This window comes from Rattus rattus, chromosome 4 (assembly GCF_011064425.1).
Source record: "Rattus rattus isolate New Zealand chromosome 4, Rrattus_CSIRO_v1, whole genome shotgun sequence".
NCBI classification, from domain to species: Eukaryota; Metazoa; Chordata; class Mammalia; order Rodentia; family Muridae; genus Rattus; species Rattus rattus.
In genome coordinates, this window is record NC_046157.1 from 14,514,112 (window position 1) to 14,542,093 (window position 27,982).

Sequence of the window (27,982 nt, forward strand, 5' to 3'; positions counted from 1 at the left end):
GAGCCATGAAGTAGAAGATGCATAGGGTACAGTCTGGAGGCGTCTTCCTTAGGTTTCCAGGAGTCTGCTCCCAGTCACCAGTCAGAGGTGGAACCAAATCTCAAATTCTCAGAAGAAAACTGGTTAGCACAGACCATGTTGCCCAGGAATGCCAGACAGAGGAAAGCGGGCCTTTCGTGTTGCCGCCTTGGGCCTGCTGTGGCAACTTGTCTTTGAGCCTCTACCCCTCTGCCTTATTTTTAAGAGCAAGGCAGTACTGCTGTGGCAGTTTTGGTCCTCACGCAAAGAAGGCAAAGCAAAGTAGAACAATGTCTGCGACCTCCATTTCTCCCCCGTTGCTTCCATTCCTTTCTCCTCTGGGGTAGTCTCTGAGTTTCATCTGAGAGGCAGTGGACGCTTACTTCAGGCCTTTCTGTGGCAAAGACCAGAGTCTTTAGCCCAGGTTTAACTTGTCTCACCCAGTGTTAATCTAAACAGTCCTCCGGAAGTAGAAATCCTCATATCATGTGTGAATGATGGATTTATGTGAATATGCTCCTTCCAAGGTCCTGACTCCATATCTCAGCAGATAAAGGCACTGTAGCAAGTCTGACATAGGTTGGGTCTCTGACAGAGAGAGCTGGCTCCCACAGTAGTTTTCTTATCTCTATAAGTATTCCCACACATACATATACAAATAACAAATGTAATTCTTTAATTTCATAGAATAATTTAAGTTTTCAAATATTCAAAGAAGCTATAAGGAAAAAGTAATAAAGCTGTTTATTGAGTGCTTCTCTGTGCCAGCTACTGTGTTAAGTGTCATTATCTCAAACCCTCTATAACTTTTTATTCAAATTAACTCATTTACTTAAGGTCACATACCTAGTAAATGGCAGAAGAACTCCAAACACAGTCTGACCAGAAGCACGATGATGAATCCTCCCACGTTTTAATCTTCGTGTATATATTTTAATAAGATATTTTCAGTATATGTAAGGTACCCCTCAGATAACAATGAGAACACATTTGTGTGCTTTTGAGTATAGATGAATGTCCTGGTAAATAATGCATGTCTAGAGTTTTTAACATTTCGCTTCCTAAATCACATGTTGTACTTTTAAAAAGGAAGTGAGTCTATATTTCACATTTGTTTTTCCAATTTATTAAAATAGATACAACAGATAATTGAAGGCAAGCTCTTCCCAATGAAAGCTCTGGGTTATTTTGCTGTCGTAACAGGAAAAGGTATGCAAAGATAGATTATTCTAACTTACTTTTAGTTTGTGTTGTTTCATTTTCTTGATGAAAATTTGGTCACCATCTTTCCTAGGAAACAGCTCTGAAAGCATTGAAGCTATAAGAGAATATGAAGAGGAATTTTTTCAGAATTCAAAACTGCTAAAGTAGGTGTCCTAATATTCAATGACTTTATAGCAAGAGCTGTTACCCTGAACTACTTCAGCTTTATCAGCCATGTCCTTAGCCGTTAGTTTACTGTGCCATTTATCTACGTGGTGTTGTATATCTAACGGGGTGTCCTGGAGTACTCTCGGACAGAACTGGAAGCACTGTACCATGTGGTCCAGTAGACTGCCTCTGTGGATGTGGGCAAAGAGACAATTCTCATTCCTCTTACGTTGTTTTCCCTAGAAAGTGATTTTTTAATTAATGTTAGTTTTTAAATATGTATGCACATTCCTCTTATAATAATAGAAGAAGTTGGAGTGGGAGGTGGCAAGAGGATATTGCTAAATAGATACTGAACCACAAAGGAAAATGGAAGGACTAAAAGAGGAATTGAGTGACATGGAAAGTGTCTCCGTGGAGTTCTGGAAATGGAAAAGCATGCCTGCCTCAGATTGGTCCAGAAGTAAGAATCATTCCTGTAGGCGTAGCCCAGGAACTCTCTCTATTGGAAGGAAGCAACGAGCCTGTAGATCTGCACTGTCCACGGCCGAGCTCACTGGTCGTGTGCACTCGCCACACTGGCCAGTGTCTCAGACAAAAGCCGTCCCCTCAGCCACACTAGCCGTGGACCTCAGAGCTCAGTGAGTGCTCGCCTTGCTGGACAGCTCAGATAGGCCCATTCTCTTCCTTGCAGAAAGCTTTACTGGGCGATGTTAGTGTGAAGTAAGTGCTCCTTTGTCATTCTGACGCACTTTAGCTGTGGTCTCCTGTAGGACAAGCATGCTAAAGGCACACCAGGTGACCACGAGAAATCTAAGCCTTGCCGTGTCAGACTGCTTTTGGAAAATGGTTCGAGAGTCGGTTGAACAACAGGCTGATAGTTTTAAAGGTAAGCTGGCTTCTTAAAGTAAGCCTACAAATCCAGCCATGTGAGTTGACAGTCTTCCAAATTCAGCAGATTTTTACTTCCTTTCTCAGTCAGCAAGTATCTGAGTTACTGTTGGACAATATGTGGGAAATGGAGAGGTGCAAACCTGTTGTACAAGACCTGGTTGTCCCTGTCAGAAGCAGCAGGCCTGCAGTAGTGTTTAGAGACGCTCAGCAGCCTGCAGAGAACTTGACCCTCCTGACAGGGAGACCCTGGGAAGCCTACATTGTCCTGATTCCCCATGCCCACCCTCTCTGCAACCAAGTCTGCTTCCATAGCTTCCATCGGAAAAGTTTACTATCATTCTACTTAGAGTTTTCTTTATTTCCGTGTCACAGAAGAGAGGACAAAGATGCAGAGTAACTTATCCAACAATGTGCGTAGCATTAGAGACCCACGACCTAAATTACAGCGCCTGACTTTATTCTCCTAGCAGCTGCACTAAACTGCCACAGCCATGGACTTGGGTGTAAAACGAAGTGGGCAAAACTACAAGTAAGGAAAACAGTGTAGACAACTGTAATAGCAAATTCAGATGTCAGCACAGACACCCTCAGAAACCTGGCTCATACGGCAGATAGAGGGGTAGCCTTCACTACTGTGTGAAGCACAGAGCGGTTGGACCTGAGCATCTTCTTCCTCCACAGCGACTCGCTTCAACCTGGAGACAGAGTGGAAGAACAACTACCCTCGCCTGCGGGAGCTCGACAGGGTAAGAGTCCAAACGCACGCGGTCCTGTCTATGCTTGAACTACTGTGCTCTTTAGAGTTCCTGTTGACCTGGTGAGCTACATCGCTGTGATTTTAATGATGATTACTTAGGAATAGTTGTCTTTCTACAATAGTAACTATTATAACATTTTAAAATAATTAAGAATCATAAGATATAAAACATGTTAAAATGTTTTCTGAGAAAGTTATGACTTTTAGTAGTCTTATTGATATATGCCTATGTAATCTAATTTTTGGTTTTATTTTTCATTAGCTTTTTACTTTCTTGGTATTTACCTTGGTATTGACCTGAAAAGAGTAGACAGTGCGCCTGCTTCTCGGTCCCTATCTGAGTAATGACATTCCTGAAGGAGGTTAGAAGGTCATTTCTTAGTCTCGCATCTTCAACCCAGAGCTTAGTCGACCACCCTGTCTGTACCCTGCTTTTGTGTATCTCTGAAGGTCGTGACAGGACAGATATAGTGTCTGTGACGATGCTAATTTGTGTCTATGTTGCCTAGAATGAACTATTTGAAAAGGCTAAAAATGAGATCCTCGATGAAGTCATCAGCCTGAGCCAGGTTACTCCAAAGCACTGGTGAGTGGCCATCTTTCCTCGATGTCTTTCGCTCTAACGTAGAAGAAAGCAGTGGGTTTTCTTGCCTTTGTTCCTCCTTCAAAATGAAGTAACCAGAGAATAGAGTGCGTCTCCTTAAAACACAGCTGTGGTCTGTCTACTGAGTGTCTGCGCGGTAGCTTACTCAGGGCTCCCGTTGACTCTGGCTTTGGCTCCAGCTTGTCTTCTCCTTGTTCTTTTTTTTTTTTTTTTTTTTTTTTTTTTTCGGAGCTGGGGATCGAACCCAGGGCCTTGCGCCTTCCTAGGCAAGCGCTCTACCACTGAGCTAAATCCCCAACCCTTCTCCTTGTTCTTAAATACAGACTTGGGATTTCTATAGTCATTTACACATAATTTCATAAAATTGCCACAAAATAACTTGTCAGGACTAGATATTACTAATGGAGAATAGCATCCTAGGGAATATTGTTCTGTTAAGGAAGAATGGTTTGTGCTTTTTAGCTCTCATTCCAGAGCAGAACTGGTCGTTTCTGTAATGGGTATGTGCTGAGCTGTGCACAGGAACATTTTTTAAATTTTATGTATATGAGCACTTTGCCTGCATGTGTCTGTGGCCCACAGAGGCCAGAAGAGGACCCTGGACCTCTAGAACTGGAGTTGCTTACAGTTGTGAGCTGCCCTATGAATGCTGGGACTAGAACTCGTGTCCTCTGATACAGCCATCAGTGCTCTTAATCACAGTGCCAGCTCTCCAGACCCACTGTGTGGTATTTTATTATTATTGCTTCCTACTTAGATTTCGTTTTTAAGTAGTAAACTGATCCCTTTGAAAATGTGTCGTATGAATCCTATGGGAAGCTATGGTCTTCAATTCATGTTTATATAAATGTAGGCATTCTTAACTTATTGGAACAGGGCATTATAAGCAACCAGACTAAACCAGACGTGGTAGCCAATACCTAGAATCCTAGCACATAGAAGCCAGAAGCAGGAGGAACACAAATTCTAAGCTATGGGTAATCTTGTAACAACAGCAAGACAGACTACATGTAGTTCAAATGAACTATATATAAAAAGTCCAAAAATGTATAATTGTATTTTAATTAACAAATTACTTATGCCTTGGTTATCTTCTAATAAACGTGTGATATTTAAGAATGTATCACTCTTGACACAAAATATCCTTACCACAATTCAAGATGGATAGATGGATAAGTGGGTGGGTGAGTGGATGGATGGATGGATGGATGGATGGATGGATGGATGGATGGATGGATGGATGGATAACAGACTATCACACTGAGTCACAGTATCAACATCTCATCCCTTAATTTGTTCTCACCAACTTTCTCATCTCAGCCCCCTTTCCTTCCTTAGTGATGCCCCCTCTTTCTTAAAGTCATCAATATTTGCCACATTTTTAATCTCTCTTTGTTAAGAAAAAGATATCTGATCTTATTTTTACTATTGACTGAGAAATCAAATATATAGGACACAAACTGTTGTCTTTCTTATTTATATTTTAAACCAGTTCAGTGACTCTGTGTAATTCAGTTAGCTCTTGAAATTGCAAGAGAGATACAGTTATATAGATATCTACTTCAGTAAATTTAAAATATATATAAAGCAAAAAGTGCAATAAAAATAAAATAGAAAACTGAGTAAAATTAAAATACTAGTTGCCTTCCTGGGCTGTGTGAGGATAATGTACATAAAACACAATTTATAAATCATGACGAGTGGCCTGAGCACAGTCAGTGGTAGAGCGCCTGCTTAGCCAGCCAGGGCCTGGGTTCTCATCAGTACTACCGAAAGGAAAAAGCCTACAACTGACAATATTATTTATGACAGGAAAAAATGTGATCCTTCTACAAATTAATTGGCTACCATGAATAAAATTAGCATTGTTTAATGCACAAGGGACTTAGCAGAATTGTGAAAGGACAAGTGATATTTCCTGTGGAGAAGACCCAGCTGAGAACTACAACACTTGGTGGCGAAGAATCCCTAGCTACCTGATCACGTGACCCTAGCCAGTCCCAGTCTTCACCATTCATGCTGTAGTGGATTTAACTACATTTATACCAAAGGTACTTCAGGAGTATAGTTGAGATTACCTTAGACCACTATTGTCAACCTCCTAATGCTGCAGCCATTTAATACAGTCCCTCATGTTGCAACCCTCAAATTATTTTTGCTACTTTACAACTAATTTTGCTACTGTTATGAATCGTAATATAAATATCTGATATGCATAGGCTGCCCCTGTGTTTCCCTGTATCAGTCCACCACCCCAAGAGGTCACACCCCACAGGTTGAGAACTGCTCCCTTCGAAGTTTTTGTTGGTATTACTTAGCGGCATAATGGCATTACATGGCACGTTAAGATGGGTGGATGCCTTAACTCTGTGAATTATTGAAGGCCTAGGTGCACTGTGCGTCCTAATGGAATAATTCATTATTTACTCACAAACATTCTGTATACTTTACTCATATTTTAAGAAAGGAGTCCCGGGGGTTCACTTTGAAATATAGTGTGTTACAATGTAAATACACACAGTGCATTTGTCCAGCAATGCACATGATCTTTAAATTTAGCTACTGATGTTAAATAAGATGTGGGTGCACCGTTAACATATAACCATCTTTAGCATAATAAATGGCTGGTTTTATAGAAATATACTTTTATGAAATCAGTATTGTGGTGTGCATATACATAATGCCAATAAGTTTACTTTGATTAGTTTAAAAGACGAAAACAAAAATGGGCAAAGCATAGTTAATCCCCTGATTCAAATGTGAGGAGTCTGAAATTTATCGTATCTTAATGTGAAACATAAGAATGGGTTGGTGTTAAGTAAAGACGACAGCAAGGGGATTGCAGAGCCAGACGGTGAGAGGAAGAAAGAAAACGTGGCTGTCCGTGCCCATGGCTTCCTCATAGAGACAGCAGGAACTGTGAGCAAGTTTGTTAAGGCCGTTCAGGTGGAGAGCCTGTGAGCAAGGAAACACTAAGGGGTCATGTGACTTGAACATGGGCGGTGGGAGTGGTCAGGTGGGAGAGATTGTTGCAGCATTTAACGTGTGACAAGGAAGACGGAACAGACAGGTACTCTTCCCGACATCAAGTGCTGTGTTGTCAAGTGCTGTGTCCTCCCATGCCCGCCCCTTTGTGGGAACTGGATAGCACCTGAACACTGGTGAGCACAGCAAGGTGAAGCCAGCAGCAGGGCTCAGTGCAGGCAGCAGGGACGGCTCAGATCACACTGTAGTATTGGTTTTCTTGTCAGTTTTTGTTTTGGTTTGTTTTGTTTCTTGTATCTTTTAACAGTAGGACTTATTTCAGTGGAAGCCAAATAAATACTTTCATGAGATTTTAAGTATTTTCATACTAGAAATGGTTGTCTTTTCTAACTTAGATATCTTATTCTTAAAGCATACTTTAAAGAGCAGAATTTTCAGCTTAAGTGTGCATCTTTTGTTCTATTGCCTTAGTCACAAAGTGCTAAAACATTTTATATGGTGACATCCCATGCCTCTGTGCTTTCTGACACCGTTTGTTAAATTGTAAAAATTATATCAAAACCTTTCAGCCTCGGATGCATAAACATTTACAGTGAATAGACTGTAATAAGGACTATGCACACGAGAACACACTCGGAAAGGTTCTTTATTAGACACATCAAGCCACAGAGAGACGGCACCGTAAACCCGCTAGACAGCCTGAGAGTTGAGACAGGGCTGCGCGTATAGAGCGTCTGGGTTCCTCCTTCTCTGGTGGTGGGAATGTAAAGGGGGCTGGAGGGGGTCTTAAAAACTAAAGCACCATGATTCCAACCTCAGATGAATACCCACGGAGGGAAAACACGCCTCCTCGCGGAGGTTCGCGACCACCCAGGAACGGGTGGACACATAAGCCAGTGGACACAATTGATGGTGCTTAGCAACAAAAAGATGTAAAATAGAACCGGGTGTGGTGACACAAGCCTTTAATCCCAGCACTCAGGAGGCAGAGACAGGGAGATCTCTGGGTTCGAGGCCAGCCTGGTCTACAGGGTGAGTTACAGGACAGCCAGGACTACATACTAAACCATCTCTCGAGAAACAAACAAACAAAAGAGAAGTGAAATAGTAATACATACACCACAGATCTCAAGATAAGCATGTAGGGGAAAGAAGGTAGGTAGACCAATACATGCTGCGGGATTACATTTATGTGAAGGTCTAGAAAATACAAAGTAATGTAGAACAGCAAATAGAGTGGTTACAGACCTGATGAGAGATATTTCTTTGTTTCCTCTGATTCACAGATGTATATATATCCCAAATTTTTCAGCCCTTCAAGTACGTGCAGTTAATTCCTGTTGCTAGTGATACTTCCGTCAAGCTATTTAAAAATTTAATGCTCTACTGGCTTTCTGAAACTTCTTAATTTCAGGGAGGAGATCCTTCAGCAGTCCCTGTGGGAACGAGTGTCAACGCATGTGATCGAGAACATCTACCTCCCAGCTGCCCAGACCATGAACTCGGGAACATTCAACACCACAGTGGACATCAAGCTTAAACAGTGGACTGACAAGCAGCTTCCTAATAAAGCAGTCGAGGTTAGGATATAATATAAATGGGTAAGAAGCATTGTCTGGAGGCCATAGGTGCTGTGGATTGTGGGTCTGTCTGCCTCACAGTCACTGTCTTTCTCTGGGGCCATAACTTAATGTGAGCTCCTGCTTCTCTGTTGGAGCTAACCGTGGCATTGTTTTCAGTTGCTGTTTACATGAACGTTGGCTAATCGGAATCCCTAAAGGCCTTGCTTCTAATGTTTAATAAAATCAGCAAAACTGGCTTGAAGGTGAACTATCTTAAGCCTCTGTGAATCGAGCTGCTGTAAGGAATGTCTTTAGATGGACTACACATTACTGCTTTTACATTTTCTCCAAGACCCACAACACTTACTTATATATTAAGTTAGGGTCTTACTAGTTTTGACTAGGAATCACTTGCAAAACTATAGCACCTTAAAGAATCCATTTCTGCCTCATGGTGTCTTTGCCTGACCACTTGAAAACTGACAGGTGCCCTGCTTGCTTAACCTTCCTTGCTTAAGGCCCGTTACTACTCTTGGTCTGAGAGGCCAGGGTCGATATCAGGACTGGGTGAGTTAGTGTGTAAAATACTCAGGTAACACCCGCCACTCACAGGAGCCACTCAGGATTATCTGCTGTATGGACGGTTTGTCCAGCCTCGTTCCAGCTGAGCCAGTTTCTCCTGCACTCTGAAGAGTTACTCAGAGACTTATGGTCAATGCCTTGGAAATGGCATTGGCTGTCCTGCCCCGCCTGACCTCATCAGTGTTCTGGGTGTGTCCTGAGATGGGACATTTGCAAATGGCCAGAACTTGTAGTGGTGAAACTAGCCATCGTCATCATAGCACCAGTAATTCCGTCTTTCTGCCTTCTGCCCTGGCTTTATGTTGCGGGGAGGAGCGGAGCTGCTGAGGATAAGAGCTGTAGATTCATTCCCATCTCACAGGGCTTGGTGGTACTCGCCTGTAGCCCTGACTCTGGGGAGCCTTGCCTCGAGTGCACAACAAACAAAACACAAACCGCCTAACCCCGCCATCGAGCTGTGCGTTCAGTTTGTGATTACTTTGGCCCTGTGGTCTTCTTTTTGCAGTTGAGGTGAATAAAAGTCAGCCAAGCCACAAAGCTGAAGCTTAAGTACTTTGTGGTACTTGAAGCTTTAATATGAATCTTTGCTTGCGGGCACAAATGAAAAGATGACCAGCTTCGTGAGTAACAGCATCAGCTTGGAGTTGTGTGGAAGCAGCAGGCAGACGCAGATGTGTTATTGGTTAAAATAAGTGAAGTCAATGTGTTGGCAATCTCGGGGTGTAGGGCTCATGTAGAGGAGCCCACCCAGCAAGCGGTGTCCTGTAGAACTGGGGCTTGGTTATTTCCAGGTTGTTCTCAAGCACTGGAGGTACAGATGTGTTTGAGAAATCTCAGTTTTTTAAATTGGCAGCATTTTTTTAAACGGTGCCTCTGTGTGTTACCCTGCCTGTCCTGAAACTTGCTCTAGGCTAACCTTGAACTCACAGAGATCACCGGCCACTGCGTGAGTGCTAGGATTAAAGGTGTGAGCCGCTGTGCCCAGCGTGCTGCCTTATTATTAGTGTGATTGAGCTTATCAGTGGGCAAGCATTTCCTGATTGTGGTTCATGTGCTTTTCATGTTGCATAGTTAATAAGAGTAAGCTATTTCTTTTATATCTAGGTTGCTTGGGAGACCCTACAAGACGAATTTTCCCGCTTCATGACAGAACCCAAAGGAAAGGAACACGATGACATATTTGACAAACTTAAGGAGGCTGTGAAGGAGGAGAGTATCAAGCGGCACAAATGGAACGACTTTGCAGAAGACAGCTTGGTATGCAGACCTGTCTAACTCGTGTAGTCCAGTGTGCTGCTTACGTAGCCCCTCAGTGTTCTGATTTCAGCCACAGCCAAATAAAAGGAGCTGCTGCCTTTCTGTGGGAGTAACCTACGGTTAAGTGGCTGTTGTTTGATATTTACAAAGTTGTCAGTTTAAATAAAATTGCTGACGCGTGGGACATAAGTTAAATCAGTTTCCACCCGGCCATTTCAGAGGGTCATCCAGCACAACGCTCTGGAGGACCGGTCCATATCGGATAAGCAGCAGTGGGACGCAGCCATCTACTTCATGGAAGAGGCACTTCAAGGTCGTCTCAAGGATAGTAAGTAGGGACGTGAGCTCTTGAGTTGTACGCATTATAAAATATAATCAGTGGGCAGAACACTTGCTGTGAAAGCCTGATCCTCTGGGTGGATCCCCGAGCCCAAGTGGAGGAACAGACTCCCAAAAGTTGTCCTCTGATCGCCACTCGTGCACTGTGGTGTATGTACTTCCAAATTCACACACATATCATTAAAATGTCTCTTTATTTTAGTTAATTTCATATTAATACAAATTTATGATTAATAATTTATGAACAGTGATAATTATAATTCACAGCCTTGGTAAGCGATAAAATTCCTACTGAATTAATTTTTATCTTTGTTGTAGCTGAAAATGCTATTGAAAACATGATCGGGCCAGACTGGAAAAAGAGGTGGATGTACTGGAAGAATCGGACCCAAGAGCAGGTAGGAACAGAAGTATCTGTGTTCTTGTGCTGACAATTTGCTCATGGTATATATGGTTTGCTGGTGTGGTTTTCTGTAGCCCTGGCTGGCCTTGAACACACAGTTCTGCCTCAGCCTCTTATTTGCTGAGATGACAGGCTACCCCAAAAGACTCCAACAGACTGCATGAGCGCCTATGACCGCAAGGCTCTGGGGAGGTGGAGACAGGAGATTCTCTGGGGCCACTGACTGCCAGCCTGGCTCCAGGTTCACTGGGAAAGCCTGTCTGAGGGAATAGGGTGAAGAGTAACAGCATAGGGCATCTAATGTCTTCCTCTGACCTATGCCCACGGGGCCAGCAACCATACACCAGGACCACACACACGTTACATGTGTACACAGTCTTCTGTAGCATGGCTCTACAAGATTCTTTAGAATTTTAGTTGCATTATTAGCCTTTCTAAAATGCAGTTAATCTGTTTTATTAAAAGATTAAAAAAAAGAAAATGTGCTTCCTTTATGGTGACTGCTTTGTTCATTTCAGTTCCATCATTGAGGTTCAAAAAAGAATAGTTGGGCTAGAGAGATAGCTCAGTAGTTAAAACACTTGCTGTCTTATAGATGGCCTGGGTTAAGTCAGTTCCCAGCACCCAAGGGACAGCTCACACCCAGCCTCTAATTATCTGTAGATGTTTCTGTTGGATGCTTATTTAAACTATTTTACCTTTTTGTAGTATTTTTGTTAATGTGCATACAAACTAAATATGAAAATTCAGACAGGAAGTATGATAGAACTCTTCCTCTAGTAAACGTTGAGTGAGCACTTCAGAAGAACAAGTGGCAAAGCGAATTATAAACAACTTTAAAAATGGGGAAACTGTGGGTCATCCCCACAGCCTTTTTTATTCCCTCATATAGTCTGTCTGTCTGTCTTTTTGTATGTCTGTCTGTTTGTTTGTTTGAGACAGAGTCTCCCTGTGTGTCCTAGAACTAGTTCTGTAGTCCAGGCTGGCCTCGAAGTCCTAGAGATCGACCTGCCTCTGCCTCCTGAGGGCTGGGATTAAAGGCGTTCATTTCTTAAAGGGAAGTGCATAAGCAGACTATAGAGTCCACATATATAAACAAATAAATAAAAGTAGTAAGAAAAGAGGTGGTGTCCGGTCTACTAGCTGTGGTTTCCTGTGTCCACTGGAATCTGCTTAATTAGCAAAACCTGTGCTGAAATGTGGGGAAATTCAGAGGTAAAGAGAACACTCGTGAAGAGCATACCCTTTTTTCTTTGTTTTTATTTACATTTTAAATGAAATATATGACTGAAGCCCTGTTTCTTTTCCAGTGTCCCCTACTTCTTGTTTCGTAAGCTCCCTAAATTAAGTGACTTGACCCTGAGTCAGCAGTTGTCTGTTCTCACTGTTACCCAGGTGGGCTGAGAAAAGGTCTGTCTAAAAGAACGTGCAGGGCTCTCAAGCATAGGAGTGTGACCTGGGACACAGGAAGAAACTGATTAGAAACAGCTGGTGTGTGGCAGATTACGTCAGCCTTGGGCAGGACGCCTCCAGAACAATCAATTTGACCACAGTACTTACCCCAGTAACTATTGGTACACAGACTAAGCAAACAGAGAGATGAGACAACTCCTATCAGAGTTGGATTTCTCCAGAATCCTGTAGAAGAAGCAGTAAATTCATTGTAAGGCCATTGCAAAGGATCTGTACAACCAGAAGAGGAATCTGGAAGTCCTTCCTAGATGAGCCTTCACTCCTACCCCTACCCTAGGTTTGGGACAGCATGTAAAAGGTTGAGGCTGATGGTTTAGATATAAGAGAAAGGATACCAGGATCACCAGGGAGGAGTTCGTGTACCAGTTCGTCCTTTTCTTTTAAACTGTGACTGAATCCAGTTCTCTTTCCCTAATTTATCCTTCCACTCCCAGTTGGACAGTGCTCCTGTGGCCCTCTTACCTAGAAGATACAGTGGGAAGCATAGCTCAGAAGAGGCGGAAGGGAGCCCCAGGTCAGTTTAGATAGCTGTGTGCAGTTCCTGCTGCCTTCATGAATGACAAGACGTAGCAAGAAAAGATTTTCCTTTGTTAAAGATGAGAGACCCAGGGGGGCTGGCGAGTTAAGTAGTTAGGAGCCCCTTCCACTCTTCTGGAGTTTAGTTCCCAGAAATCATGTTCCGGGGATTCTGTGCTGCCTTCTGGCCTGTGTGCACCCACACTCAAGTGGTAAACACACACACATACACACACACACACACACACACACACACCAGAATAGTAAAAATAAGTGTGTGTTGTTGTTGTTGTTGTTGTTGTTGTTGTTGTTGTTGTTTTTTAATGAGAACCCATGCTGTTTTATGCCTTTTAAGTAACTTTAGTCTTGTAGGAAAATCCCACTCTGAAACATCTCACTGTGTCAGTGGAACAGATAGCCAGGGTAATGAGGAAGAAGTTTTCTGTGAAAGGGACGTTGTTTTAGCAGTGCATTGGTGATGATGAGAGTGGAGGTGTGAAAGCACAGGTCCTGCTTCCCACACATACTGCGTAGAATAGAGCTGTGAGAATGGCCCAGGAAATTTGCACTTTTGTCCACAGCTGGTGAATTGCAAAATATAGTTTCAGGCGAGTTCTCTTACAGATTAGTGATGTTATTAGTGATTTGAAGCTCATGCTTCAAATCCACATCAGAATAAAGAATTGAAAAATAACAAGACAAACTGAGTTGGCCAATGTAAGAGTCTTGTTTTGAAACTAGCATGTATGTTTTCTTCCTCTGCTGAGATTAATATGTCGCAAAGAAGAGGCAGAGGTGAATTAAGAGTACTGCAGGAATGGTTTGAAGTATGAGTTCTTTAATGGAAAAGCATCAAACTCCTCACTTGATATTTCATTGATTAGAACAGAAACACTTCACAAAGTCTAAGTCCTTCTAGGCATTTATAGAATATTGCTTTTTCCCACATGGGCCCACATAGACACTTTTACTTACACAAAAATTATACTCTACAGTCAAGAATGAAAGTCTGTCCTAAGGAGCCTGGTGCTTTAATTTCACCAATGAAACACTGTGCCACAAGTAAGATTCTAGGGTTAATCATTCCTAAGACAAGTGGCTCTCCGTTCATAGGCCTCCTGGTTTGTATCTTTTCTTACTGTAATTAACAGTAGTAATGCAGTAGTAATACGCTTATCAAAAGGGGCTGCTGTTATCGCACGGACCAAGTTTAAACTGTCTAAACAGCCTTCTTTTGACCTGTTAAAGTGTGTTCACAATGAAACCAAGAATGAATTGGAAAAGATGCTGAAGGTTAATGATGAACACCCAGCTTATCTTGCAAGTGATGAGATTACCACAGTCCGGAAGAACCTGGAATCTCGAGGAGTCGAAGTCGATCCAAGCCTGGTAAGAAATACTATCAAAGAGTTGGTGATTTGGCTTAGAGATAGATTGCTTGTCTAGCAACACAAGGCCTTGGGTTCAAGCCTCAGCTCAAACAAACAAACAAAAAAAAAAATCCAGATGTGGGACAGGCACAACACTTGGAATCTGGGGCAGGAACTGAAGGTCATCCTGTGCTAAAGGGAGGCTGGAGTAGGACTCCACTAGCTCTGTCTCAGAAAAAGAAAGGGGATGGAGGTCAGCTCTCTGAGTCAGTGCTCCTTGCAGTGCAGTACTCCTGCCTCTAATGAGTTACGGAGAGACTTGAGTCTGCGTTCTACTGTTCTCCTGTGCACATTTACTGCCTTAACGATAGTCATCTTGATGAATATGAAGAATAGCAAGTTTAATTTCCGTTTGCTTTTTACAGGGGAACTTGATAAATTCAGATTTAGAAATTTGGGTCCCTACAGAAGGGATAAAAAGACTTCCAGACCTTGCCTCAGCTCCATTCTTCAGTTTTAGAGTACAGTTCACTTCTATCTAAATATGGCCCATTCATAGAGACAGATATGTGTGTGTGTGTGTGTGTGTGTGTGTGTGTGTGTGTGTGTGTGTGTGTGTGTGTGTGTGTGTGTTGGGAGAATGGGGTGGGAGGGGTGGTTTGTTGGTTTGTTTTAGATAAGTTCTCACTATATAGCCTTGGATGTCTGGCTGGCCACAAACTCACAAAGATTTACCTAAGTTCTCTGCCAGCATAAAGGGGCATGCCACCATTGCCAGCTGCATAAAGGGGCATGCCACCATTGCCAGCAGCATAAAGGGGCATGCCACCATTGCCAGCAGCATAAAGGGGCATGCCACCATTGCCAGCAGCATAAAGGGGCATGCCACCATTCCCAGCAGCATAAAGGGGCATGCCACCATTCCCAGCAGCATAAAGGGGCATGCCACCATTCCCAGCAGCATAAAGGGGCATGCCACCATTCCCAGCAGCATAAAGGGGCATGCCACCATTCCCAGCAGCATAAAGGGGCATGCCACCATTCCCAGCAGCATAAAGGGGCATGCCACCATTCCCAGCAGCATAAAGGGGCATGCCACCATTGCCAGCTGCATAGGTAACACGGTGATTACAGCCAACGTAACTCAGTTAGGTACAAGTAATGGAGGGGGAATATGCATTTTACTATTTTATTGAATTGGGTAAGACCTTTGGGTCCTATTTCATTTTCCTCATTCTGATGATAAATATGAGGACAAACTCTACATGTTAGGCCACTATTTTCCTTGCTCCATGGTGCTTGTTTGCAGCTTCTTTTTAGAACCCCTGGCTGCCCTGGAACCCACTCTGTGGACCCAGCTGGCATCCAAATCATAAAAACCATTTGCTCTGCCTCCTGAGTGTGTACACCACCACCCAGCAGCAGCAAATGTTTTAACTCTTCTTTTTTTCCTTTAATTTATGTTATGCATATGAATACACTGTCGCTGTCTTCAGACACACCAGAAGAGGCATCAGATCCCATTACAGATGGTTGTGAGCCACCATGTGGTTGTTGGGATTTGAACTCAGGACCTCTGGAAGAGCAGTCAGTGCTCTTAACCACTGAGCCATCTCTCCAGCCTGGACTAAAAATCTTTAAAAGTTAACTAACTTAAGGGCTGGAGAGAGTTCAGCTGTTAAGAACACTTGTTCTGACAGAAGACCTGGTCTGGTCCCTGGCATCATTAACTAATATCCCTACCTGCAGTTCCAGAGTATCCGACAGCCTCTGCAGGCCCAGAACTCACGTGCACAGGCAGACATAGAGGCAAACACCCGTGCACATAAAATAAAAATAAATAAATCTTTAAAAAGGAAAAAAGTTTCTGTGAAACTCAAGCTGGGATTAAGGGAGAGCAGCACCCTGCTGGGCAACAGCTTTCCTGTTTGTTTTGTTTATGAGACAGGATTCTCTCTGCCCTGCAACTCCATCTGTAAACCAGGTTGGCCTCGAACTTGGAGATCCGCCCCTTGGTTAACTTTTAAAAGTCAATCTTGTCTACACCTAACTTTTAGTGGTCAACAGCATCTATCCTAACATTGGTTTCTCTTTTCTCATTTTAGATTAAGGATACTTGGCATCAAGTCTATAGAAGACATTTCCTAAAAACAGCTCTAAATCACTGTAACCTTTGTCGGAGAGGTTTTTATTACTACCAGAGGCATTTTATAGACTCTGAGGTGAGCTTTCACAAAGAAAAGAAGTAATTCTTAGCAATAAGTAAAGTGTAAACTTCAGTTTTACTATGAATTTTAAGCCCTGGAAGAAAAGAATGTGTAACTCATAAAGAATAAGCTTTTATCTTGTCACAGATTTGCCACTTTAACAGTAACTGGCTTCCGTGTGTATCATCAGCAGGGGCTGTAAGAATGTGGAAGGAGACAGTCTTGAACCCCAGAATGACTGGGAACAGTTTTGTGTTTATATAAGAGGAGGATGTGTAGAACATAGCCATTGGCATGTGTGCTGGGGACCGTATAGTAATCCTACTTTACCATGCAGTTTTTGTGTCATAATTATTTTCTCATATCACTGAAATCCTGCTTTCTCTAAAAGAACTAGACGTTCTTAAAATAGACATGGCCCTCATACCTTTTAAAGTAACCCCTAGAGGGCAGCAGACGTATGCCTTTTGACATTTTCTCGCAAGAAAAATGTTTTAAAATAGCCCTTGAAAAGCTCTGCTAATCTTGTGTTGTTACTAAACTGAAGCTTCTAAGTGCTTTTCTGGGTTTATTTCAGCTCAAAAGAAGTGCGTGCGAGCGTGCGTGCATGCGTATGTGCTTATTAGATAAGCACTGACATTCTGACTAAGCCGTAGGAAAGTAAGTTCTATGTAATTAATAAAGCTGTGTTTCTAATTTCATCCGATCTTAACGGCTGCTCCAGCTGGAGTGCAACGACGTGGTCCTGTTCTGGCGAATACAGCGCATGCTCGCTATCACTGCCAACACGCTGAGGCAGCAGCTGACAAACACCGAAGGTGAGGTGACTCCGAAAGCTCAGGTCGGCTAGAAGGTCCTTAGCATCATAGTTTGCTTTGAAATATTAATTAAAAAATAGGTTACAATTAGAAAGTGATGGGGATAGAAGATGCTATCAATCTACTTCCATCAGATAAAAATTATAAAAAGAGAGGCGTCCCTATCATTCCTTTGTGTTTAGGGTTTGTATGTCTGTCTGTTATGGCTTAAGAATATGTCATCCTCAGACTGTGAATAAGGTTTATGCTGATAAACGTACTAGAGAATGAGAAATGTGAGTGCAAGGGAATAACCAACATGGTGATGCTTATTTTCATTGTATCAGGAAAATTTTCATTCTGTAAATTCATCAAAACTACTTTTCTGGGTTTTTGTTTACTTTGAACAGTTAGGCGGCTAGAGAAAAACGTTAAAGAGGTATTAGAAGATTTTGCTGAAGACGGCGAGAAGAAGGTTAAATTGCTTACTGGCAAACGAGTTCAGCTGGCAGAAGATCTCAGTAAGTATTTTCTCCTACCCCAGCTCCCTGGATCCCTTCCACATCCTCATGTCTCTGGACCCATTTAATCTCAAACTTAAAGAAAAGTACAGCCACCTATGAAGAACATGTTTTATTCTGAATTCTTAAAATAAGACATTGACCTAAAATCACTTCCAAATACTTGAATGTGGGTTTCCTAGGAATAAAGATTTTTCTCCTAGCAACTCACAAAATCAGGGTGTCAGCTAATCCTTAGACCTCATTCATCTCCTACTCGGTATTGTCCTAACACATAACACAATGTTTAGACTCATTCCCTAACACAACTAACTTCCTTCCTTCCTTCCTTTTTTCTTTTAGAATGAGTTAGAAATCAAGGTCTAAGAACTAGGTATGCTTGTTAGTGAAATATGAGTTCCTAGATCTTCTTTGTAGAAAGTGTGTGTGTGTGTGTGTGTGTGTGTGTGTGTGTGTGTGTGTGTGTGTGTGTGTGCGCGCGCACGCGCGCGCGCACGTGCATGCGTGCCTACTCCTAATTGTATATTGATTGAGGATTCTTAAGTAGATGTTCACTGTTCCAAGTTATATCCAATTCTGTCTGGTTTGTTCTTGACTTTGCTCTTTTCCATACTTGTAATTCTAACATAACAGTGTGGAGCTGGCTTCTAGAATACTTAACATAGTTACTTATCAATGATCAGTCCTCTTAATGTGTAGCCAAACTTTGCCCGCCCCCCTCCCATTTGTGTAAACAAATATTCTTCTCGTCCAGCTTGGAATCTTAGCTGTCTTACACCAGACCACCACCACAGTGCCTTACCCCGTGCCATATCCTCTTACCTTGCATGCTGTGGCATCCTATGAGAGGCTACTCTTCTTTGCAAACTCCTTTCCCTGAGTTTATATGTCAGGGGTCTGCACATCTCATCTTTCCCATGTTCTCTCCCTTACCCATCTCCTGTGAGTCCTCTCCTCTGAAGCTAGACCAGGCTTTCCTGGAAATTCCTTCATCGTGCTGTACTCCAACATCAGGTTACCCCACAGATGTGCATCATGGGACCAGGCTGCCATCACCCTGCCACCTCTGCTTGGGCTTTAGGCCTCTGGCATCCCACGCGCAAGCTCGCTGGATGGAAGCAGATTTGGTTCTTAAATGCTGGTAACTTACTAACATGGATACTTGCTGATCTTGGAGAGCCCAAGGTGATCAGAGACGCATTAGCATTACTGTAACTCTCGGTAGTCAGCACTTGTGGGTGTAGCAGGTGTAAGTGTTCCTTCTTTGAGCTTAGGAAACTGTTTTTCCTTTCAGGGTGTACTTAAATTTGTATGTTTTCTGGCATGAAAGAAAGTGTACACTGAGTAGGAAGAAGAATTTCAAGGTCGGAAACAGTTTTCCAGTTGAGTTTATAGTCCTGTAATCAGTCACAAACAGATCCAGAAGAGCCAGGCAGGGTTCCCTGGTTTCGTGCCTGTGCCTCAGCCCCGTCCTGGCTTCCTCTTTCAGGTCACCTGAGCTCCCGTTGCTTTCTCTCGGCACTCTTGCTTTACTCTTCTTTCTTTCTTTTTTTAATGTATATATCTCATTTTACTTATTTCCTTTTCTGTCATATTTGGCTATTTCCTGCCTCTTTTGAAGTATAGTTAAATTTGTGCTGCTGCAGAAGCCCTGTATGCAAGCCTAGTCCGCTCTTCTTCTGATGTGCCCCACAGAGCTGCTGGACTGGCAAGATGCCTGTCGTGGTTCCTAGGAGGTTCACTGAGCAAGCATTTGGGAGTTCCTGACTTAGAATCCCATGCTCATTGTGTATAATTTCTGTATCCCTTGGGATATAGCTATTAGACTGAAATATTTCAGTGAATTTTACCAACTTCTATATTTTTAAGTGACAGAAAAATGATGTGCTTTTTCGTGTCTTATAATAGAGCCTGAACACTCAATACTTGCCTGTGGTAATTTGATTATTTAAAGAAAGTATATTACTAACTCAGATATGTGTTCTGCCAAGCCAAGTTCCACATTCTGGAGATTTTCCTAAGTAAGCAGTCATAAGACCCCCTTGAAGTGATTTGTGACTTTTGTGCAAATAGAGTTATGGTGTTAATGTTCCAAATAATGTCCTTAAAAGCAGGGGTTTCACCCATGACTCAGCGACATCAGTCACACTAACGGAGAAGAGCCATGACTGCCCATGGTTTAAAGTCCTGAACGCCCCCTCCGTACTGCTTGTCCTTGGTCTAAGGATTGGGAATAGTCAGGGCTACTTCCAGCCAGACCACTCGCTAGGGTTATTAGTCACGGCTGTATTATAGGGAACAAGGTATCTAGTATTGCAGATGCACTGGGGACATAGTATAGGGATTTAAACTATGCAGTAGAGAGATTTTAGTGTAAGTTCAGAATTGTGAATAATGGTGTCACTCGAGTTTACTGAAATGTTGGTAGCATTTGTGGTTTGCCAGTCATAAGTGTGCCTGGTTTCAGTTCGTCACTTTGGATATCTCTCAACTGTTTGTGCACTAAAGTGCAGTTAGGAGTAGTACATCATCTGAAGACCAAATGGATGGGAATAAAGTCTGTGCCAGGACAAGCCTGGACACACCGTGGTGGTCAGGACAAGCCTGGACACACCGTGGTGGTCATAGTGGACTGCGGGAAGGACAGGATGAGCCTGGAACTCTTTAGAGTAAGAAGTCAGAGTGTGTGTGACGTGACGTGCCTGCATCACAGGCACTGTTTGACTCTGCGACTGGGCAGACCTCAGGTAATGGAGACAGTAACATTGTAGCTTATTGAGTAAAACACAAATCTGTAAATAAGGAAATTTGGGGGAATGGCATGAAATTAGTGGCGAAGAATAGTATGTTTATCTTACCACCCAAAATATCTCAACAGAAAAGACCTGTCATTAAAAGATTGTTTTAAAAGAAAATACCTGTTAATTTTAAAAGGTAACGGTATCATGGAGAAATCTGAGCAGTCACCACCTGAATCATAGGGTCAAATCAAAACCCTGTGCCACCTTAGAAAATACCATTTTTACTAAAGATACATGGCTTTAGATGTGGCCGTACATTAGAAAAACCGTAGGTAAATATTGTCTATAGAACTGCTGGCCTGAGAGCATCAGATGCATCAAGACAAGGCAAGACTGAAATCCTAGCCCAGATTGAGTGCAGCCGGTCAGAAATGCAGTCTGTATTCCTTGGAAGTACTGTATCGGTGTGGGTTTCAAAGACATGATTGTTCAGTTGTGATTTATTTAAGGAAATACTCTTGCTTCCGGCTCTATACACCAACATTAGATGTGATGAAGCCTAATCTCAGTAAATGCTTCTAGAGAGATGATGTTTTTGTAGTGTCATTACAGCTTTTCTGTAGCCGGGTGCTTTAGCTTGTTTTATGATGAATCAGGAAAAAAAGTTTATGTTTCTAGCTAATACAAGATCAGTGTCGTGTGAAAACACAGAAAATAGGACTCAGACACACTCTGTGAAAATGTCCAAAGACTGAGTACCTCATGGGACACTTGAGTGAGATTCTCAGCTCATCCTCCTGCCTCAGTTCTAGTCACAGTTTCTCCCCACAGTCTATAAGGCCCACGTGACCTTTATGAGAATCTTGATTGTGTAGCAAGAGCGAGCTCACAGATTCTAGTGTCTGACTAGCGAACCAGCTGTGAAGCTAGCTGTTTGGGTTGCCTGAGGATTGTTTTTAAAGATTTATGTATTTCATGTGTATTAGTACTCTATCTATGTGGGTATATTACTGCTAGACGAAGGCATTGGATCCCATTACAGATAGATGGTTGTGAGCCACCATGTGGTTGCTGGGATTTGAACTCAGGACCTCTGGAAGAGCAGCCAGTGCTCTTAACCACTGAACCAACTCTCTAACCCCTACCTTAGTAGTGTGGCTATCTATCAAAATAAAGTTTTATTAAAATTACTTTCTTCCAGGTGGCAATGATGGTCCTTTCTATAATGTTTGATTTACAATTGTCACTCTATTAAAAAAGAGTGGGAACGGGGTTGGGGATTTAGCTCAGTGGTAGAGTGCTTGCCTAGGAAGCGCAAGGCCCTGGGTTCGGTCCCAGCTCTCGAAAAAAAAGAACCAAAAAAAAAAAAAAAAAAAAAAAAAGAGTGGGAACATTCTGAGATCTGTTTTCCCACCTTGGAAATTTAATCCTTGTGCACTAGTAACACTGGTTAAACTAACTCAGTACATGGTGAGATGCTTTTATTTAACTCGTGTCCACTGAAACCCGCTATACTTTGTTTGTCGTTGTATAGGAACAACCCTGGCTGTCCTATAATTCAGAGATCCACCTGCCTCTGCCTTCAGAGTGCTAAGATTAAAGGTGTGTGCCACCACCGCCTGGCTTCAAGTTGGATTTTTTCTTTCTCGTGTATGCACTTTTCCCACTTATATTACAAGTTTCTAGCTCTGTGCAAAACATGAAGTTGTTTATGGATGTGAGCTGATGTTTGTGCACTTGTCTAGAGCCTGGAAACTGCTTTCATACGTTCTCACTGGGGTCTCTACCACAGCCCTGTGGAATAACAGTAGGTTTTTGTTTTTTGTTTTTTTCTTGTTTTACAGAATAAAAACTAGAGACTTAGAAACATGTATCTGATGGTTGTTTTAATAAATTAGATGGCAAAACTCAAGGCTTTGGAAAGTATAATTGTATACAGTTGCCCTTCGTATTGGGATATGTAATTAATGGTTTGTCGAAGAGACAATTCCTTGTTATCAGCAGTGATGTGCCCTTTTCTTATCCTCAGTCCTTCCTGCCCCAGAAGGAGCTTTGGAACTGAGACATTTATTCTGTGAAAACACCTAGTTAAAAGAACACCACATGCATGGTGAAGTCATGCATATGAAGTCAGTAGATGAATTGAAGGAAGCCTGTCTTTATTTGACCTGTAAACTGTCTCCAGACAGCCAGGGCCCACTATAAACAGAGGTGCCTAAAACCTGGATGTTTCCCCCTTTGCTGGTCTCAAACTCTGTGTATCTAGAAGGACTTTGAACTTCATGTTCAAATTGCTCTCACCTACTGAGTGCTGGGTGCAAGGGTCCCAGGCCCAATCCACCAGGGCTTTGCCTGTGCTCAGCAAACTCTCCCAACTTAGCCACAGCCCCAGGCCCCAGACTAAGGAGCTCTCCAGTGCACTGTGTTCATTCCTGAGTCCTAAGGTGCAGCTATGCGATGCACCAACCCTTCCCGTTTTAACTGGCTGTAATTCTAAATTTAGGGTTTTTGTTGAGCAGAGTTAAGAGTGTTGAAATGTTCTCTATGTAGTTTCTGTATATGTCTTCATATTTACCAATATAAACATAAAAGTAAAATATATGAAATATAAAAACAATAATAAACTCTGGCTGTCATTGTGCAGGCTTATTGTAATGGTATAGTTGAATAGCATCCATGTTAAAAGCAGTAAAATCAAAGTGACTGTTAATTTAGAATTTTGCAATATCCCCTTTCCCACCCCCAGTTAATCTGCTCTGCTGACTGGCTCTACCCTGCACGAGGTGGCAACAGCTGGCCTTTTTACCAGAGCTCAGAAGGATTAAAGAGCAGGAGAGCGAGCGTGCAAGGCCTCTCGCCTCTGTTGACCGTTCTTTATTGTCTGCTGCCTGAGCATCTCCCGGACAGCAAGCAATGGTTACTGGGAACTTAGAGTTTGTTTCTCCTGAGCGCATACAATGCTGTTCGGGCTCCTCTTTGTGTTTCTTCACGTTCCCAGCCTCCTCTTATCCGCCATCCCGTGCTTTCTCTTGATAATTAGAAAGGAGCAGAGATACAACCTTTGAATCTTTGGCTGTGTGACACTCACTTGTGACGGTAAAACTTGACTACAGATATGAAGGGTTTTCCCTGAATTACCTGATACCCAGCAACAGAAGTCGTGTTTGCTATGAGAACTCTGCTCACCATGGTTAATATTATTTAATGACAGAAAACAGATGCATTTGTTCATTTTAAAATTACGATGACACAAGGGAAGCAACAGAAGAATATTTGATTTGCAAGGCCACCACGATTAGAAACCTAGCAAGGCCACCTAAGTCTACAAAGATGCTTTTAGTGACTCAAATGCCAGCCTAATCTATGGGATAGTTGTAACAATGTCTTCATGGCCTTTTAAATCTGAATTTAAACACAGGTAGGGCATAGCTAAGAGAAACGCGGTGGAGTGTTTTTATCCTACTGTGTTCAGAGAGGGAGAATGCCATGGAGTCTGAGGTTTCATTTCTGTTGATGACTTTGTATTTCTCCTCTCCTCTGGCACCTGCTGCTGTCACAGATGAAGTCAGTGAACCCGGATGGCGTGGGACTCAGACCACCCCACAGCGGTTGTTCATTCCCAATGTAGAAGCTAAATTACCTTTGACTCTTACCTCTCACCACCTCCCCGCCCCACGCATATCCTGCAGCGTTCTCTACCCGCAAAGCAGATTCTTCTTCAGAATTAGGACAGAGAAGCCAAATAACTTCTTCTGGAAGTCGTGTGAGCACCGCAAGTTTGTTAAGTCCTTTGAATTCCAAATGTGGTAACAAGGCAATTTTGTTTCTGGAGATTTAACAAAAGCATCAGTTTTAACAACATTTATGGAAAAGGCTGGCCTTTAGTTTTAGTACCTAGGTCCACAGGGGGAAAGAAAAGGGGACTGGAGAGACGGCTCATGATTGCTCTTGCAGAGGACCCAGGTTCAGGCCCCAGCACTCACGTCAAGCAGCTCACAACTGCCTGTAGCTCGAGCTCCGGAGACCCAGCACTCAAATGGTGCACACATAGACACGCAGGCAGTTACACATCAAGAGAAAGAAAGGGCAAGGAAGGAGTGGTAGGGCGTGAGGAATCAGGACTGTGACCGCCCGGACTCCTTCTCGGCCCTCTCACTGTTTCTTTACTCCAATACTATTTCACCCCTCCTGGCTTCTGGAACGTCTCCTTCTAGGTCATTATCGTGTCACCTACACCTGTATTTTTCTCCTGCCTGCTTCGTTGCCCTCCCTCAGTGATTAAAGGCATACTTAGCTACTGCCATGGTTTAGGTAAGTGAGCAGAAAGAAGACTGCCTTCCCACTACAGAAATCAGCCAAGGAAACATGGAGAGAAAACAGAATCATGTCTATTGTGATTGACCCACCCTAGCAAGATGACTTGGTTCATTTATAAATCTATTGTACCTTGTGTTATATATCATACATAGTCAGTGAATGCTCAGTCACTATTTTAATACTGACTTTCATTAACCCTTCTCTGAACTTCAGAGGGAGAGACTAGAGGTTCAGATACCTTCCTCGTCTCACCAGAAGCGCTTGTTCCATCTCTAAGAGTAGCTCACACTCGCTGTCAGCTCACACTCGCTGTCAGCTCACACTCGCTGTCCTCACGATGGTACCAGCCACACCCTTCCTGACTTCTTACGGTCTGGCTTCTACTGCATGCACACCACTGATTTATGGGCCCCCAATGATTCCCTAATTGCTAGTTCATCTAATTCACCACAGAAACAGACAAAAAAAAGAAAAGAAAAGAAAAGAAAAACTGTAATAATTTCCAACATTAAGAATTTAAGTTTATCAGAACACATTTTCTTTGGCATTCAAATGTTATGAAATTTCTCGGTGTGTGTGTGTGTGTAAAAGGTAAAGATTGATACTTTTTACTATAGAATAAACATTAAACATTTCTGTTTTGTGTTACTAGTAACATCTTTTCTGGATAAAAGTTATTTTGTAACTTCTGCCATTGCGAAGTTATCTTTCCTACTAAGGGGAGAGTGACCTTAACTGAGAAAAACAAAGAATTCTCTTTACCTTGAGTATGCAGGCATGAGAGGGGCTCTGCTCTGTGTTATAGGCAGGAAAGGACAAAGCTGACACAAAGATAAAAGTAATCCTTAGCGAGAAGCCTCTGCCTTAGACTTATTTACTCTCAGAGTGCCTGTGAGGCGGCCTCCACAGTGTGCTCTCCTGATACTCACGAGGAAATGCAGGTTCCAACTGAGCTATCAGAGCTGCATGGAGCAAGTCTGCTTTTTTTTTTTTTTTTTTTTTTTTTTTTTCTTTTTTTGGAGCTGGGGACCGAACCCAGGGCCTTTGCGCATAGGCAAGCACTCTACCACTGAGCTAAATCCCCAGCCCGCAAGTCTGCTTTTTAAACTCACGATCGAGGAATAAATTGGTGTAAGCTCAAAGGGATATTACATTATATATAGGGAACTATAGTTAACACTTCACTAGCAATACCTTTTTATTGCTCTAAGTGCAGTTTTAGGTGATTAAACACTTAGATTGTAATTGATACTTTATTCTTATAAATGAGATTCTGGTTGTGAATGGCAATAGAAACAGTGTTATTCCCAGTTTCCCATGAATTGGATTTGTCGTGGGGATCTTTGTTTATTCTGAGGCGTGGTCTTACTGTGTGGCTTTGACTGCCTTGGAACTCACTGGTTAGAGCAGGCTGGTCTCAAAGTTGAGGAAATCTACCTGCCTCTGTCTTCCAACCCTGAGAGACAGGACTAAAGGTGCACGTGACCCCAACCACTGTGCTTTATCACTGTAAGGCAGGGCTGCTCATCCTTCCTATGCTGCGACCCTTTAATACAGTTCTTCTTGTCGCAGTAACCCCAACCATAACGTTAATTCTGTTGCTACTTCATAACTGTAGTTTTGCCACTGTTATGAATCATAGTGTAAATATTTTTGGAGAGAGAGGTTTGGCAAAGGGGTCGTAACCCACAGGCTGAGAAGCACTGCTCTAAAGTAAGTTCTGGGCATGCTCTAGTCTGGAAGCCGGTGTGCATATTTAAGACTAGAATTTTCCTCTTCTGATAATGCTTATCATTGCCTTGGTGAGCATTTGTAGATGAAATAATAAATTAAAGATGGGGTGAAAGCTTTGTACAGTTTTCTTTAAAGATTATTTTAGTTTTTATATACGAGCATTTTGCTGGCGTGTATGTATGCGAGCCTCATGCCTGAGGAGACCAAAGAGGACCATGGGTCCCTGCACCTGGCCTTGTAGACCACTATAAACTGCCAGGGGGCTGCTGAGAATTGAACTCAGTCCCTCTGCAAGGGCAGCATGTGCTCTTAACCTGAAAGCCACCTCTTCCTCAGCCCTATGTTTTCAAATTTTATATTTCTGTGCATTTTCTCCAATTCTCAGATGGTAAAATAGAACCCAGTACAAATCTAATACAATATGTAATCTACTGGCTTAGGAAAGTATATAAAACATAAAATCAACAAGACATAAATGGATTTTGTGAAAAGGAGAACTTTCTGGGTTATACCTACTATCAACTCCCTACACCAAGTGTGTGGGAAATACACTGTTTTTCCTTTTGGTTTTTTGAGACAGCATCTCACTATATCACTTTGGTTGGCCTGGGGTGGCTGTGAAGACCAGGCTAGCTCCAGTTCATAGAGATCCTCCTGCCTCCGCCTCCAGGGGCTGGGATTAAAAGCAGGTACTGCCATGCTCAGTGTGAAGTGCTTTTCTTAAGGGTACATGGAGACGTAGGTTAAAGCCAAAGGAATTTTGTTATTTTACTATTACATGTTTCTAAACTTTCCCTCCCAATGAGTGCAGTACAAAGTTCCCTTAAATGTTTCGTCATTTAGGCCAGCCATCGGTGGTGCGCGAACACACCTTTAATCTTAGCACTTAGAAGGCAGAGGCAGGCAGATCTCTGAGTTCAAGGCCAGCCTGGTCTACAGAGCGAGTTCCAGAACAGCCTGGGCTACACAGTGAAACCCTGTCTCAAAAGAAAAAAGAAAAAAAAATTCATCACTTTAATTCTATTCATGAGAATGATGAAATCTATACATGATAAACTAAATCTTAAAAGTTAATTGATGTTTTTCCTAACATCTTCATGGTAGTAGCACTAGGAGACATTGCATAGGCGTACATAATGGCTCACTGTGGTATCGGCCTCTGCTGTTGGAAGTCCGTGTGTTCTCATTTCCTGTTTCCATCCTGAGGAGTGTGTGGGAACGAAGTCAAGTGTTGCTTGTGCGGTGAGGTTTCCAGCTTTGCAGTGTCACTTAAGGGAGACTTTTTTTCTTCCTCTATTACCATCCATGTACAAAATGGTCCACTTTAATTATTCCTTATACATCTCTCTGATCTGTTCCAGTTTTTGTACTTGACAATTGTATAAGGCGGCTGCTACTTTTTATTTTATTTAAATAAAGTGGCTCCTTATCCCCTTCTGAGAAAGGAATTAGGATCGTTTGCACGGTCTTTAATCTTTTATGTCCTCCTTTGCACAACTTGCTCTGAGCTGTGTGCACAGCTCTGTCTTTAAAC

The 27,982-nt window shown here is 42.5% G+C and overlaps 1 protein-coding gene across 4 annotated transcripts in view; it reads left to right on the forward strand.

The window, feature by feature from the left end:
- The window catches only part of Opa1 (OPA1 mitochondrial dynamin like GTPase), a 77,899-nt gene that overhangs the window by 35,800 nt on the left and 14,117 nt on the right, over nucleotides 1-27,982 (forward strand). For all 4 annotated transcript variants that reach the window (XM_032900055.1, XM_032900057.1, XM_032900056.1 and 1 more), the window contains 13 exons: nucleotides 1,155-1,227; nucleotides 1,313-1,385; nucleotides 2,163-2,278; nucleotides 2,965-3,029; nucleotides 3,550-3,626; nucleotides 8,044-8,209; nucleotides 9,878-10,030; nucleotides 10,250-10,358; nucleotides 10,688-10,767; nucleotides 14,010-14,150; nucleotides 16,237-16,353; nucleotides 17,063-17,156; nucleotides 17,546-17,656. In XM_032900055.1, coding sequence (XP_032755946.1) covers nucleotides 1,155-1,227; nucleotides 1,313-1,385; nucleotides 2,163-2,278; nucleotides 2,965-3,029; nucleotides 3,550-3,626; nucleotides 8,044-8,209; nucleotides 9,878-10,030; nucleotides 10,250-10,358; nucleotides 10,688-10,767; nucleotides 14,010-14,150; nucleotides 16,237-16,353; nucleotides 17,063-17,156; nucleotides 17,546-17,656 — 1,375 coding nt within the window. The remainder of the gene's footprint in view (nucleotides 1-1,154; nucleotides 1,228-1,312; nucleotides 1,386-2,162; nucleotides 2,279-2,964; nucleotides 3,030-3,549; nucleotides 3,627-8,043; nucleotides 8,210-9,877; nucleotides 10,031-10,249; nucleotides 10,359-10,687; nucleotides 10,768-14,009; nucleotides 14,151-16,236; nucleotides 16,354-17,062; nucleotides 17,157-17,545; nucleotides 17,657-27,982) is intronic.